This window comes from Thalassophryne amazonica, chromosome 6, assembly GCF_902500255.1.
Source record: "Thalassophryne amazonica chromosome 6, fThaAma1.1, whole genome shotgun sequence".
Lineage (NCBI taxonomy): Eukaryota > Metazoa > Chordata > Actinopteri > Batrachoidiformes > Batrachoididae > Thalassophryne > Thalassophryne amazonica.
In genome coordinates, this window is record NC_047108.1 from 67,740,300 (window position 1) to 67,757,499 (window position 17,200).

Genomic DNA, 17,200 nt, shown 5'->3' on the forward strand with positions numbered 1-17,200 from the left:
GGATTAATCTTTTTAGTCACATAGCACTACTATTATTCTGAACACTACTGTGTGTATGTATATATATATATATATATATATATATATATATATATATATATATATATATATATATTCTTCAGGTCTGCGATCATGGTTTTCATGTGGTAAAAATGCACTCCAAGTCTGTAATCTTGACAGAGTTTTGTGCTGTATATCATCATATGAATATATACTATAGGAAGCATTTAGAAAAAGATGTCTATATGCTCCTTCACGCTGAAAGGAGCCGGCTGAGGTGGTTCAGGCATCTGGGCGCCTCCCTAGGGAGGTGTTCCAGGCACGTCCAGCTGGGAGGAGACCCTGGGGTAGGCCCAGGACTAGAAGGAGAGATTATATCTCCACACTGGCCTGCGAACATCTCTATATCCTCTTGTCAGAGGTGGTTAATGTGGCCCAGAAAAGGGAAGTTTGAGGGCCCATGCTGGAGCTGTTCCCCTGTGACCCGTGTATGTATGTAAGTTTATATGATAAAATGCACACTTGGTTTTTTCAGGTAGTGGCTTCTTCAGTATGGTTACAGTGTAGGCTTTCATTTAAGATTGGATATCATGCAAACTTCAAGATAATGATGTTTTGGAATATGGTCTATCTACAGCATATGATATGGAGTAGGAGTTTTTAGCTTTTAGGTCTGATACACAAAAAGGGGCACAGCCAGGAAATGCAATAAATGTATATTTCTTTTCATTATTATTAATAATGTGTTATTCATTCATTTTCTATACTTGCTTGCTTATGGCCAAAGTCTTGGGCCTTTCCTGGAATAGATTAACAGTCTGGATAACAGCCTGGTTATGAACAATGTTATTTATTTTTACAATAGTAAAAATGAAAACGTGGCAAAATCAAGTGTGGTACAAGAATTATTTTCAAGAATTATGTAATTTCTGGACTACATACATTTTACAATACAATTTTTTTTTTGAAAATCCAGCAGGACAGATGAACCATTTTCCATAATTTCTTCTTTTTATTATTTTTCCCCTCTCATCTGTCTATGTGACTGACAGTCAACTCAACTCAAGAATGTGTGCAATTTTTTAATATTGCAACAGACTGTTGCTGCTTTTGTTTTTCCTTTCAGTTTTAATGAGTAACAAAGAATACAATATGCATTGATGATAATGAAAACAATACTAACAAAAATGATGCCCATGACAGAAACAGTAGTGAAAACATCAAACAGTGTGTACTGTATTCAGGGTTTGCCCTGAGTTAGAAAGTATACTGAGCAAATGCACAGTAAGTTGCAGAATTGTCTATGTGCACTCTGTGTGGGGGTTACTGTTATATTTGTTTGTCTAATTGTGTCAAAATGAAATGACAGGTGTAATAAAATGTGTTAATATGAGATGTTACATCAGTGCCAGATTGCCCACACACTACGAGTAGGTCTCCTTGGGTACATTCAGACCCCCAGCCACAGCAGGCATCAGGCTAGTGGGAGTACCTCATCCACCGCAGGAAAGAACATGCAGTGAGTGGACAGGTGGCCTGAGGGTCAGCACCTTGCGCCACCATGATGTCCAGAGCAGCCTCAGTGAACCCAGACCAGGATGTAAGATATCCCCAGCCCTGACCCCCAGACAGGGCCCAAATCCCACAGAAAGGCAGGCCAGTGCACAATCACAGGGTGTACAGTACGTGCACTTGGCACTTTGCCTGAGCACATTTGATCCCCAAAGTCAAGTTCTTTTGATGAGTGTGAATGCTCTGGGCTGTGGTCAGTGACAGCACACCGGCGTGTGTCTGGCCCAACTTTCAGAGGTGGTCTGCGATGTGGTCCAGCTGGATTCAGTAGTGGATTGTGATCACAATGCTGGAGCACAGTCCATGATAGGTGGGCCTTGTGTGAGTACACCCTCAGAATGTGCACTGGTGCAATACTAGTTAATGACACCAAACACCTCCTCCACAGAGACTGAACCTGCATCATGAGAACCAAAGAGAGGGCATTCCTCAGCCTTTTGCTCCAGGGAGAGTAGAAACAGATCTTCTAATGATTTTTAACATAAAAATAAAGCAAGATTGTCAATGCCTTGTGCATCAGGGTTAAAATTGCAATATTGGGCTGTATGTGCCTCTCTGACATCAGACAGTCTGACACAAAATGAAGTTGATTCAATAAGAAATCTGATGGGGACTGTGTTGCTTGATGATTCTGGAGGTGCGGATTAGGGATGTAAATCATTCAACAACTCATGATTCAATTCGATTCCGATTCTTGGGGTGACGATTCGATTCAGAATCGATTTTCGATTCAAAGAGCTCTGAGAAATAGTTATATTACTTAAAAAATGTTTATGTTTAAGAAAATCCAGCTTTACAAGGTTAATCAAGTGATTCTAGATGTAAATTTACTTATCTGCTTTGCTTATTCGGAGTTGGCTGGCAGTTTAGCGAAGCACTGGTCAGTAGTCGGCAGATACCGCTGCTCCCCTCTTTTAGCTCCGGGTGATGATGTAGCATGTGGGCTTGCGGATTTGAAGTGTTTCCGAAGTACTTCACTTTCATTTTGCAGATTTTGCAGACTGCATAAGTCATGTCAAGCTCCTTCTTACGCAGCAAATAATAAAATCCAAAATGCGCTCAAACATTTGCCTTCAGCAAATGTTCAGCTGGCTGAATTAGCTCTTCGTCCGCCATGCTAAGCTACAGCCACTGAACCTTGCAGCTCACGAGTGTTTGAAGCACGCCGGACCACCCCCCTCGAAGGGACGCTGTAGTACAGAAGCTGTTGCCTGACAAACAGTACACATAGCAAGTAAGCAAGAAAATGTTTTAAAAGATGCTTTTTAAAAATCGATTCTTGGACATTTTGGATCGATTCAGAATCGTAATAAATAAGAATCGCGATTTGGACGTGAATTGATTTTTTCCGACACCCCTAGTGCAGATAGAATATAACTGTTATTCTCTATCAGGGCTTTTAGGTTCTCTTGTGGTGTTTTGGGCATGTTTAAAACTCTTGAGTCATCACATTGTATCAGCTCAGCTCACTGGAACAGAAAATGTACAGGTACATTTTCTTTATGAAATTCTTGTAGCTTGGATCATGTTTTTTCACTTCGGTCAGCAGTCATTTGTAATGTCCATAGTCCAAACATCTTGGAACCCATGAATCGGCTACCACTTGTTTCTTTTTGTTGTTGTTGCAGTTTAAGCTGACAGTGAATGTCAGAAGCACCTACAGACATCTGCTGTGTTGATTTTAAAGTGTCTTTCTCACACTTTAAAAAGAGTGGCTTCCCATCTCGCATAATTCACGTTATCGTGACCACTGTTCACATGCACTGAAAGCACCCAACACAAACGAATCATGACGTGACATGTCGCGTCCTGTCAGGATGTGTTGCATAACCTCAGCTTTATGCGCACAACTTACTTTGAACCAAACGTTCAGCTTTATCCATCAGAGAACCATTTGTGTTAGATGTCACTGTGTAAAATTATTCATGGAGTGATGACTGGTCCTCTCCACTCATCTTTGAACAGATGCCACCTCCTCGCTGTGTTATTAACACTATGAATCACTGGGCAAGTGGCTCAAGAAATGACTGTCTTAGGTTTCATGGGAACATATTCTTCTCACTGAAGCTCAGAAAGTCACCTCTACAGCAGCTCTGCATTACATGAGCGATGAAACACACACACACACACTCGTGCACGCACGTCTGTGCTATGATTACAAATTTCCCTGGAAGTGTAAACATGAAAAGAAGCATGCACTGTGGCAAATTTACAGCAGACTGTGTACAGTTTGTGCTGTCCTACTAAGCGCCGCTAGGGAAAAACCTTCCTGCATATCACAATGGAACATGTCCCCACCTACACACTTCTCTTTTGCATGATGAAAATTTGGATGAATATTTCATGAATAAAAATATTACATCAGGCATCGCTTGGAATAGTTCCACGCTGCATTCCCAAGCTTATTTTTCTAGCTCAGAAAACTGATTATTTTGCTCTTGAGGCTGACGTTTGTCCATCTTGATCTGCCCCTCTGTGGGGCGATTGGCTAACTTAGGTTAAAGAAAGCAACAGGGATCGCTTTGTAATGTTATGATCAATGTATTAGTCTTCAAAAGATTCACTTTTCCCCCCAACCACCTCCCCATTCCCACTCCATCTTCACCTCATTTCATCGTCATTTTACATCATTCATTTATTCATTCATTCTGTTTGATTTTTCTTTCTCTGCACCATCCACTCACCCCACATCCTTCTCTCGTTCCTTGTTATTTAGTGGGGAAATGCCTAAAATTGCATGCCAGTATTTATTATACATTGGATTCCTCAAGGGAATGGATTAGTATCTAGTTGTGATAAACACAGTGTTTTTTGGGGGGTGGAGGGGGAGTGTAAGTTGAGGAGAAGGAGGCTGGAGGAGGAGTGTGTGCTCCTCTGTCCCTGCATCATGTTGTGGTGGGAGGTGAGGTTGTCTATAGAGAATAACCTTGGCGGGGTGCTGCATTAGTGACATCACAGGCTTCGAACGTGCTGCATTGACCAGCGTCACAGCTGCTGCAGCAAAACTAGGCTGATGTGTAACCCTCCACATCCTCCCCAACTCCTCACATCCGCTGTTGTGTGCTCGTATTATTCACCACCCAACTACTGTTTATGCTTCTTGTTTACTATTCCAAGCTATTTCTTATTATGGTCTTAACCCTTCTCATTTATTTTCACTGTTGTACAAGCTCATCTTAGAGCAAGCAGACAGACTTTCTAGAGGGGATTTTTTTATTGGTTACCACACAACTGCACAGCTGGTATCGATGCTGCAGGAATTTCAGTCAAATTAATTAGAGTTTGATATTTTGTGTAATAAACAATGGTAGCGTTAGCATGCTGGGAATGCTTACCTTATGAAGTTGGGGCTTGCTATGATGTTATTATCATCAACGTGGGGGACGTTCCTGATGTTGTTTTTCCATCTAAATTGGAAAACACAGCGGTATAAAAGTGATATATAAAAGTGCAGTATAAAAGGTAAGCTGCAAACTGTCTTATCATTACATCTGCACACAGTGGGAGCAAATGTGGGGATATTGTGTTTGGCTCTGTGTCTGTCTGTGTGTGTCGGGGGTGGGTGGGGGGGGGTGACAAACTAAATTTGGTGAATTCACTGAGGGTCGGCTAAAAGTGTTTTGATTTTGATAAAAGATCAGTTAAAAGTCTCAGCCTCAGGCTAAGGTCAAAATTTGTATTGGGAAAGCAGCTATTAAACACTCATACTATGTATCATATATCACCTTTCTGTTGATCACATGATTTTTTACCACGGGGGCCTTTAAGGGCCAAATTCAAAGTGATAACTGTTTTACTCAAACAATTAGGAGTCAATATAGATTAAATATGGTGGAAGGGTTGTGTGTTAGTTGAGGATAAAGTCTGATTATAGACACATTGTTGTGTGTTGGGGGGTGTGGCTGGACATTTTGGTGTTCTTTTCTTTTCTTTGCTCTCCAGGTGGCATGAGAACTGATTTGTCTGTGGAGAAGGTGCTGGCTGAAGAGTCCTTCACCCTCATCAACATATGTGCAGCACCTGTGAATGGTGCTCACGTGCAGCCTTAAAGACTTTCAGCTGAAGCAGATAATTGGATGGCGTTCTGCATTTAAGTCATGTGTGATTCAAGCAGAACTGCCGGGAACTCGACCTTGTGATGTTCGTTTGTGAGACGCTGAGGACCGCGCCTGGGTTTGACACATCGAGCCCGTGAAGGAGGAAGGGTGAGGGACACATGCTGTCAGCACACATCAGAGGTGATTAAGTGTTTGACTAATTGTTGATAGTAACTTGGTATTTTGTTACGCAATATATTTGAATTGTGATGAGAATGGTGCAGCTTGCTTCTCACTGCTGTGACGTGCGGACAAGTGATCCTCCACCTTTTGTGAGAAGCTGCTCATTTGCATAAAGCTCAAAATACAGACCTGAATGTGTTGCTGATAGTGTGTGTCTTTTGAAGGATATTAGTTGTAACTGCTGACTTACCTCACCTCTTCTATCCTTCGCAGAGAGTCGGTTTGTCGTGTCCACCTGGGGGGTGGTTGGCGGTAATAGTGGGTCCAGGAGCGCCGGGCTTCGATCCTTTTGGGCGCTGGAGAGCGTGCCAGCCTTCACTCCACCAGAAGGACGCTATTTCAGTTTTTACACTTTATTATGCACCAGCGGGTGAAATAAATAAATTGTTTTTGTTATTGGAACCGCTTTCTGGTTATTTTTAGCGCTGGGTTCCGTCTGACGCAGGTCCGCTCCTCAACCCGCGTCGACACATAACACACATTTGGTCAAATGTCAAAATCACTCAGTACCACATATATTTATTATAAGAGTACTCAATAAAAAAGCATTAATTATTGAAGAATCTTTGCCTTTATTGGTGAGCAAAGATTGTCTAACTTTGACTTTGTGGGCAATGCTGTGGTCTTTGCAGAGTCAATGGATACTCTGATTGTAGCACATGAGAAGCTGAGCGAACTATTGGAGTGTCTGCATTTGCAATTCTCCCTACTGCATATAATCACATCCAGCCCACCGTGGGGCCACATAATTATTATTTACCTTATTTTGAATAGATTTACAGTCAGTCGTTTTTCAAGCTGTACTCTTAACTGGTGATGCCATTGTAAAAAATACATTCAAAAAGTGTAAGCCAGACTGGACAAACACAAGTGCATCCCACTGATTTTACTTCTCCTGCAACGGCACATAGTGTTCACGGAGAATGTCTTTGTCCTGTCCGATGCTGCTTCCTGCTTCACAAGGCTTTGTAACCATGCATATTTCAATGCTCCACAAGTTCCACATGATGTGTTGTGTGTTGGGGTGGTGTGGCTGGACGTTTTGGTGTTCTTTTCTTTTCTTTGCTCTCCAGGTGGTATGCAAACTGATTTATTGTCTGTGGAGAAGGTGCTGGCAGAAGAGTCCTTCACCCTCATCAACATGATGTGCAGCACCTGTGGATGGTGCTCACGTGAGATGGCGTTCTGCATTTAAGTCATGTGTGATTCAAGCAGAATTGCCGGGAACTCGACCTTGTGATGTTCGTTTGTGAGACGCTGAGGACCGCGCCTGGGTTTGACACATCGTGCCTGTGAAGGAAGACGGGTGAGGGACACATGCTGTCAGCACACATCAGAGGTGATTTGATTGTCTGAATAATTGTTAACAGTAATTTGGTATTTTGTTACGCAGTATATGTGAATATTGATGAGAGTTGTGCAGCTTGCTTCTCACTGCCGTGGCGTGTGGACTGATGATCCTCCACCTGTTGTGAGAAGCTGCTCATTTACATAAAGCTTAAATTCAGACCTGAATGTGTTGCTGATAATGTGTGCCTTTGAAGGATATTAGTTGTAGCTGCTGACTTACCTCACCTTTTCTATCCTTCGCAGAGTCGGTTTGTCGTGTCCACCTGGGGGTGTTTGGCGGTGAACGTGGGTCCAGAAGCGCCGAGCTTCGATCCTTTTGGGCGCTGGAGAGCGTGCCGTCCTTCACTCCGCCAGACAGACGCATGTTTCGATTGTACACTTTGTTATGCACCAAAGGGGGAAAATAAATTGTTTTGTTATTGGGACCGCTTTCTGGTTGTTTTGGCGCTGGGTTCCGTCAGACGCACGTTCGCTCCTCAACCCGCGTCGACACATAACATGATGGTCAATAAACATCCGTTTGCCGTCATCATTTTTGCATGTTTTGATTCTTTCATTTGTCCGGCCACAGTCAATAAGCTGTAATGGGACCGGAAATTCATCTGACTGGGGAAAAACACAAAACAGATATTGACATAGCAGTGCATTCTGGGTCAGTTGTTCCTGTATGCAGTAGGGAGAATTGCCCTGGATCAAGCTTAAGATTCAGGGTCTCAATTTTCTGAAACAATGGCTTCCTGGCACATGTTGAACTTGTAGAGGCATCAGCAGTGTCATTCATGTCTCTGGGTTCTCGGCCTTTGAGATTGATAGAGGCCTGGGAAGAGGTGATGGAGTCATCATTTTGGCCTTGTGGTACATTTCTCCGGGCATAATCTGTCACACAGGTGCCTCAGTATTGAGGACCTCAGCAGCTGGAGAAGACCAAGAGGATGCCCACGCTTTATCTATATGCAGCAGACAGATGGTTATTTTTGAGAATTGGTGATGGCCTGGTTGTCTGCTTGGTTGAATGCCATCCAAGACCTCAGGTGATTCTGCAGTACGGTGGATGGGGCCACTTATCAAGTTTTAATACAATGCATATATGTTGAGTTTTATTTGCAGTGAAAAGTATGATCTAACGCACTGAACTTACACCGAAAGAGTTTCACATTCAGCTGCTTTCTAATGATGTTGGGAAGTTGACCAAGATGACAAATAGGAGAAAAGTGAGCTCATATTATTTAAGGTGAGCTACGTATTTTGCTGTTATTGTGGCTGCATGTGAAAAATTTAACAGCTAATATGAACAAAAAGGTGCCTCATTAGAACACACACAACAACTCTGGACTAAGACCTGACCCTTGTGGCACACGTGTAAAAACAAAAATGCATTGTTGCGTTGTTGAAGTTATGTGTCAGGGTTAGTGTTGTGTAGCTCTTCTTTTCAGTTTTTCCGTTATAGAATGTCATTCCTTTTTATCACCTTCCTTACCTTGAAGTTCCATAACTAAGTGTAATATTTTCTATCTTCCTTTTATTCACTTTGTTTTTCTCCATCCAGAGCCTCCCACTGAATCTCAGCTGCCTGGCAGTTGATCCTCTTGGCTTTGGTGCAGAGGTTAAGAAATCCTTTGTGGCCACATATAGTACCTTTCGATCACACGTCATATTTTCCTGCAGCTCTCATAGATCAGTTCTTTTTTGGCAGCCCTCTATCCTGCTCTTCTTTCTGCCCTCAGTCATCTCCACCTTGATCTGACAGCTTTGCTGGAGTAACTCCTTAAGACCCTGATGTCAGGGTACAGTTACAGACACTCTGCTTTGTCTAGAGTCAAGTTTGCTATCATGATTTACAAGAACCATGTGTTCTTGTGAACCTCAGCAGTTACTGGTGCTGTTTTGCTGTAATACCTCATATATAGGATCCCATCAGTCACACACCTACAGCAAACCATCCATCCATCCATTTTCTGTACCTGCTTACTCCAATTGAGGATCACGGGGCTGGAGCCTATCCCAGCAGCCATAGGGTGTGAGGCAGGGTACATCCTGGATAGGACGCCAGTCTGTTGCAAGGCCACATGTAGACAGACAAACACACTCACACCTGTAACTATGGACAATTTAAAGTTTCCAATTCACCTAACCTGCATGTCTTTGGATGTGGGAGGGAGCCGGAGCACCCGGAGGGAACCCACGCAAACTCGGAGAGAACATGCAAACTTCACGCAGAAAGAGCACAGGTGGGAATCGATCCCATGATCTTCGTGATGTGACGCAACAGTGCTAACCCCTAATATACCATGCTGCCCCCTACAGCAAACATGCATGTTAAAACTCAGACATTACTCATTACTTCCCGTCTTCTTTGCCAATCCGGTCTGTCCCCAGTCGTGATCCTGCAGTTAGTGTGATGTCCTGAGTGTCACTAATATTCTCTTTCAGCACCTGTGGCAGCTGTCGTCTGCCCTTAAAGACCATGCATCTGCCCGGCATCTCACTGTAATCCATCCACTGAATAATCATCTTCATCATCTGCCCCTTGATGCACATAATGTTTTGGCAAATGTGTCACAAAGTGTGGCAGAGCAACTCCCACACCCTTGGATGGAGCAGGGCAGTAACCTGTTGAAGCGTAGTACCACTTTCTCTGTGTTAAAGCTGTAATACAGATATTAAATAGCTTGAATGATTAACTCCTTTCCATCTGTCAGGCTTCTGGCTGCAGCCTGGTTTAGCAACCGTGCATCTTTTCCACAAAATTATCCAGGACACACAGATGTGCAGGCTTAGTGGCGAGAGACAGTCTGCTGTGAGGTTCTCGTGCTCCGATGATGAATGACTCACCACTGTTGTTTACTCTCAGAACAAACACAGTTTCTAGTAGGTAGCCTTTTGACAACAGATTAGCTTCTGTAATAGATCTTTGCACTATTTCTTTCTTTGCAAGAATGCAGGTCTAGCTGTAGTCCACAAAAATGCCAATTCAAAGTTTACATCCACATTTTATTCTCCTGATGAGATTTTATGCACTGAGTCATTTTTGCCTGGAAGTATTCATATTTAGATTCCAAGTGCTCCTTAACTGTGCAGTGACACCCAGGATTGAGTGGCCTGGTTTAGAGAGCAGCTGACTGCAATAACTGTATTTATATCATCAGAACCTGCGTATGTATACAAGCCTCCCATTGATGATGTGCACTGTAATAGTTAGTGTGTATTGACAAGTGGGGGGGGGATTCAAAGGCCCTAATGACAGATAATATGGTATTCCACTGACCCCCAGTTCATCTCCCCTCGGCTTGTCTGCCAGCATGGCTTTAATCATGAGAGCTGGAGCCAAGTGCTGTCAGGGTGGATAGAAGTTTCAGACTGCAGGCATCTGCTGAGGATGCATGTCAAAATGTGCATAATTATACTATGAATATATTGCATTCAAATATAGTCTATATAAAATGACTGAGGGACAGAGGTGACAGATGGTATGTCCATCTTTGATGTCTCCTTCAATGCATCATTGCAGGTTTGTTTTCCAGTGCTCGTAATCCATCTGTAAGTCCGCCTGCCGTCTCTGGCCTCATGCCTCCAGTGTATATTAAATAACATGCTGTCATAATGACATGCATCAGTGTTTGTGTGTGAGTGTGGGTGTCTCTTTACTAACCTACAATGTTTTATTCCCCTGTCACCATTGGTGTGCTCTTACTAAATATATATTCTGTCTTCTGTGGTCTCCAACAGGGTCAAGCAGAAGCTCATTACAAAGGCAACCGCCATGCCAGGAGAGTCAAAGGCATTGAGACCTCTAAGAGTCGTCCTCAAGACAGAGACAAGCCTCCTACTGTGTCCACCTCCTCCTCCTCCCTGTCTCCTCCCAGAGGTCCTGGCACTGCCCTTGACAGTAAGTCCAGCAAATCGGGTGAGAGACCAGAAAAGATTCTCACCAGCTTTAAGAAGTAGGAAAATAACTTGCATGAATTTTGGAATAATTGGCATGCAGGATGATCAGGGGCTTATCGGTTTGCTGGGAATTGGAATGGAAAATGTCAGCCATTATTACCATTTACCACACAAATATGCCTGAATAATAAACACAACTAATCAGCATTGTTTGGGTTTGTATTGTTCTTGTGAGTATGTCAACTTTGTAAGCAGTCCAGCACAGCTTACAGCCAACTCAGAAACTGTTTACATTTAATTTAGTCTTTTTTGTTACCACTTCGTCCAAGCAAAGTTTGAATGGAGGGCACATTGTTGCCGACAGCATCCAGCTGATTGTCCATACTCCTGCCTGTTAGTCAGCAATAATGTTCTAACGTTTGAAAAATGCAATAACAATCATGCCACATTTTTAAAATCATCCATGTTTAAGTGCCTGAAGATAACCAGAACTCATAGGTCATATTGATGTTTTTTTGACCTACTTATTCCAGGGTTAAATGTCCCAGGGAAAGGCATTAACCATCCTTTCCCAAAAGTTCACTTTAGGCTTTTCAAATTGGTGTGGCTTGGGGTGCGGGGGCAACCTCATTTCCCATTGGCAACAGTCCCAGCAAAATAGTTTCAATGAATCCTCTTTTGAAATGACACAGACTAAATGTTAAAAGCAAGACATATCCTTAGTTTAGCACACCTACAGAAACAAAGTCGTATTATGAAAGAAGACACACCATGAACACTTAGATATATTTCATGGCCACAAAGAAACAACCTGTCCAGAAATGCCAAAATAGATTTCAAGGCTGTGGAGCAGTATGTAATGATCTATACGTATAGTGTCAACAGCTCCATGAATGTCTAACAGCAGCAGCGCTGATGAGGTATCTGAATCCAAATGGAGCAGACCATTCAGCATTTCAGTGCGTGCAGTTCTGCAGAATAATAAGTCCCTTTGGCTGTTCCCCTTTGATTTGAGGTCACCACAGCAGATCCCAGGTGGATATACATGTTGATTTGGCAAAAGCTTTATGTCAGATGCCCTTCCTGACACACCACCGAATTACATGGAGAATGGGCAGGGGTGGGTTTTTTTTTAATCCACGAACCTTCTACAGTGGAAAACAATCACACTTAACTGCTTGGCCACCACCCCTGCCTGCAGTTCTGCAGAATGTTGCATCCTCAATGCTGACTGTAATGGATCAATGACATCGTTATCTGACAAGTGAGTCAGAAGTTGAATATTTTTAAATTAAGGTAAATCACCATATTTTCTGGAGTATAAGTCATGGGTTTTATTTTATTTTATTTTTTATTACTTTGGGAGGTCCTGAGACTCACACCCCGGTGCTACTTACAGTGGGTAAAATAAGTATTTAGTATGTCAACATTTTCCCCATAAATATATTGCTAAAGGTCCTATTGACATCAGATTTCCACCAATCCAAGTAACAGAAACATATAAAGAAAATTAAGTTATGTGTAATAATGTGAAATGACACTGGAAAAGTATTAAAAGGGAGGTTCTTTTAATTCTGCCTGTTGTCAGTGCAAATTAATATCAGCTGCATCAGTCCTAACTGATGACCTATGAAAAGGTGTCTCATTACCAAGGTGCCACACAAGAAACATCTCATGATAGGTAAAAGCAAAGAGGTCTCTCAAGATCTTTGCAACCTTATTGTTGCAAACCATACTGATGGCATTGGTTACAGAAGAATTTCTAAACTTCTGAATGTTCCAGTGAGCACTGTAGGGCCATAATCTGGAAGTGGAAACAACATCATTTCACCACAGACTAGCCATGACCAGGTGCTCATCCCAAGATTTCTGACACAGAAGTGAAAAGAATTAACAGAAGAGTTGTCCAAGAGCCAGGGACCACTTGTAGAGAGCAACTGAACAATTGTTTAAAAAAACAAGAAGTAATGCACTCAACTGCCATGGCCTGTATGTACGCCAGATGTCACCATCAAGTCCCTCTCAAGTCAGGAATCAGCAAGTCCCAACAACAGCCAAGCTCTGACAGAAAATGATTAGTCTGCTATGAAATAATTATTTTATATACAGCGTCCGGTGCACAAAGCAGGATTGTCATGACGAAGTGCGCGAGAGGGCGGAGCCAAAATAGCCTGTCCAAAACAGCCTGTCCAAAATAGCCTGTCCTGTCCTTATAGATAGCAGATACTCAGATAATGGTCTTTTAACAGCCTCGTCCTCACCGCAAACTTGCCTCTAACATCCTTGTTTGTTCTCATAGTACCCCGTACACAAACTGTACCATGCTGTTTTTGCTAATTTTGAGAACTTCTTGAAATTAGCACCACGCTCAGAGATGAGCCTTGTTAACCGAATATTCTGACTCTTAGAGCCTCTCAGAACCACTATTCTCCCACGTTTGTTGAACAGCTGGACTCGTACCAAAAAGAAACATGCTACATGGCTCATTATTCATCCTTCATTATTCGGTGGGACCAGGACTTAAGTACAATTTTAAAACCATTAGGAAACATACCAGTTGTGCTCAGCAGGTTATAACAGGATTCAGTGTAGTGGGTCTTAATGATCACCACAAGCCTTTCAACAGTTGACAGTGGTTCAAGTAGTGCTTTTAGCATCCTTCTCAAAGTTTTCCAACTTGTCAAGTGAGATATTTTAAAGTATTTTCAAGTAAGCATTGATTTTGTGTCAGACACAACACTTAACTGGAGGATTATTTAACCTGGCTAAAGTTTGCGTGGATGTTTGTCATAAAGCTTTGTTTGTTTGTTTCTTTCTTTCTTTCTCTCTTTCTTCAAAATAATCATAGAGCTTTGTGCTTTGAACACCGAACAGCCTGAATTCATTTGCCACTGAATAAGTACAGCCACAATATCGAACTGGAATCTTGGATTGGGTTTATTTGTCGAACTGGATCAGAATAGTGAATTATTTTAGCAGAAGATAATGTATGTTTATTTGCCAGGAAAGGCAAAAAAGAAAGGCCTCTATTGCTGTCTGCATTCTTGGAATGCATGGTTTAATAGTAAGGGGTGCACTTTTGTCAAGTAGACTAGAGAAAGCTGTATTGAGACTTTTGGTGAGGCACTGACTTCCAAGTAATTTTGTTTGGACAACATCAGGCATAAAGAGACCTTTCAAAGTATTAATATTAATATAACACTAAATCCAGTTGTGGTTAAAGAACTAATGTAAAAGACAATAACATCCCAACATAGGGCAGTATCACGATCCTTCAAATCTAATGAACCATCAGAAACAGCTGATGGAAAAGAGGACATGTTGATTGTCAAAATAGCAACACCCTGAGCCAGGACCCAATCAAATGTTTTCCATTATACAGGATAGAGCTCTGCCAAACAAAAGTTCAAACATATCCAAAGCATCCAGTAAGGCTTCACATCGGAGATCTGAGCTCTTATTAATATGGATGTTGAAATAATCAAAAATCTAAACCAGAGAACTTATAAAATCAAAGAGTTTAATCAGTGTGAAACACCACTCACTCTCACTCATCTTCAACCACTTATTCAGAACCAGGTCGTGGGAGAAACAACTCTAGTAGGGGACCCCAGAGTTCTCTTTACTGGGCCATATTAACCACCTCAGACTGGGGGATCCAGGGGTGTTCCCAGGCAAGTGTGGAGGTATGATCCACCTAGTCCTGGGTCTTCCTCAGGGTCTCCTCCCAGTTGGATGTGCTGGGTCTTTGGAACTTGGATCTTAGTCTTTATCCAGGACATTTTCAAACCTAGACACTCCGAGTCCTCATTTAGTTTCTCGAGTTCTGCAGTCAGGGCATTCATTGATTCCACAAAGATCACAGGATTGTCCACTAATTCAAGGGCAGTGATCCTTTCCTTGTGGACATAGACACCCAAATTCCTGGACTCCACAACCTTTCCCACAAACCTATTCCATGCAGGCACCGAACAGAATAGGAGCGAGAATGCATCCTTATGTATCAAATTAAATGTTTTGTGAAAATCAACATAGGTTGCTAAGATGCCCTGCTGATGTTGATGCTTGTGTTGCAGTACTTGCAGAGCTATGATGTGGTCAATGTGTGAATTCTTGAGTATGAAGAATAACTCCTCATAGAAGGACTGGGGGGGGGCACAGAACTAAATGTGTTCAGTATCTGTTCTTGTCATTAAGATGAAGACAGATTAGTAAATAAAACCTATGCGTTCTATCATGAACAAAATGGATATTTGTATGTCCACTTGAAGAGGCTTCACTCAAAGCCAAGTGTACGCTGGGCTTCAGGCTACTTTCACATAAGCCAATCATGTCCAACAGATGTTCCAAAATGACATTATTTATCAGCAGTGATTTGGAAGACAGCAATCCACTATTAATAAAGCCTAGACTAAGCGGCCAACTGGAAAGGGTTCTTGCCGCATCCACCACACTATGCAACTGCCTTAGACCCTGGATGACAACCAACCAATCCCTAAGTAACCATTCATTTGGCCCAAATGTCATTCCAGCAGTACCTAAGGATCCTCCGAAGAGACAGAGTACTAAAGACATCTAGAAATCCAATGCAGCATCTGAAAGATGTTTGCAGTTTAATTTATTGCTTATTGGAGATACAAGACAGGATTTAGACTCATATTTCTTTATTTTGTCTCAGTTTCATTCTCCCACTATTTCACTCTCTTATTGCTTTTTTCAAGACATAATTTGGAGGCTGGGTCTCATGTGCCTCTGCCCTTCTTGTTTCTCCATCCAGAATTTTCCATTGCCTCAGTGTCCCCAGTGCTGGATCAACACAAGGCAGTGAAGGGACCAACCATATTTTGGTGACATTTACAAACATTTCTGCAGCTGACTGCTTACTGGACATTTCCACATTCTGATGTAAGGGCATAGGAGGAAAACAAACCACTCAATTAAAGGCCTGAAGACTATGTGTCAGAGAAAAGCTTTAGAATGTCCTCGATCTTACATTTTGTATCAGTATATTAATTGTTACTACTTTCTCCACTTAAATGTAATTTTCTAGTGGACACCAGTCTGTTTTACGCTTTTCCTCATGGGGACTGTAAAAGCAGTGACAAGTCAATCGTGACTAATTACAGTTCATAAAGTCAAGTTCAACAATGCCACGATGTAGATCTGAACGCAGTAACATGTGAAAGAATGTCTTTTTCCATCCAAGTGTTTTTCTCGTGACCCTGGAACCTTGTGTCTTCGTGATTTGCCTGTGCTCTGTGGCAGGAGCAGCCAGCTGTGCACAGCGTCATCTGGGAGAGTAGTTTAAATGCTGTGGTTTAGGTTACAGAGCTTAACACAGGTCATACTGTGCAGCTGACAAAGACACATCAGCTTTACAAATAAACTTTCATGCATGCACACGTGCATGCAAACACAATGTGGTCAGGCTCCTGCAAACATACAGATGAGGCAACTGAAAGCTTTCCACAGTGCAGCTCTCCTTGAACACAGTGCACTGTTTGTTGACAGCTAGTGGGTTTCCTGTGAATGTTCCATTTGTTGACATGAGCTTTTATGTAACATCACACATCTCAGAGACATCATACATTTCTTATGCGAAAAACACTGGAAAGAGTGCTAATGGCCGTAAATCTTGACCTCAGTGTGGGCTATTGATAGATGCTGTCGGTTCTTCTGACTTAGAGTTGTGTCAGCGGGTCATCAGTCCTCAAAGGCTTTCTAATCAGCAGAGGTCAGAAACTATTTTGCGGGGCGGGAGCTTTGTCCTGGTGAATTGTGGGTTTGGCTGGGCAGCTGTTTACTCACCCCTCCCTCCTTTCCCCTCCATTTTACCCCTGTGCTGTCTGACATGCCTACTCTGATGAAGAGCCCCGTGAAAGCTAATGCTGTTGTGATAGCATGCTGCACCACAAAAACACGTCATCCAGACGCGGGTGCACATACCCAAGTTCAATTAAACAGATGACTTTCCTGTGAGGTTTACAGTTCCATGGCTGTGGGGTGAGTATAATATCAAGTTACACACTGCTGGTACACATTTCATCCTTTGCCTGTATTAATTGTCAGGAGTTCAATACTCAGAGAATCCGTCGAGCTTCCTGTGGTGAGCC

The 17,200-nt window shown here is 42.4% G+C and overlaps 1 protein-coding gene across 6 annotated transcripts in view; it reads left to right on the plus strand.

Annotated features, from left to right (window-relative positions):
• The window catches only part of znf385a (zinc finger protein 385A), a 254,473-nt gene that overhangs the window by 199,869 nt on the left and 37,404 nt on the right, over positions 1–17,200 (plus strand). For 5 of the 6 annotated variants that reach the window (XM_034172389.1, XM_034172390.1, XM_034172387.1 and 2 more), the window contains one exon: positions 10,929–11,106. In XM_034172389.1, the coding sequence (XP_034028280.1) occupies positions 10,929–11,106 (178 nt within the window). The remainder of the gene's footprint in view (positions 1–10,928; positions 11,107–17,200) is intronic. The other variant, XM_034172388.1, reaches the window with a different exon arrangement.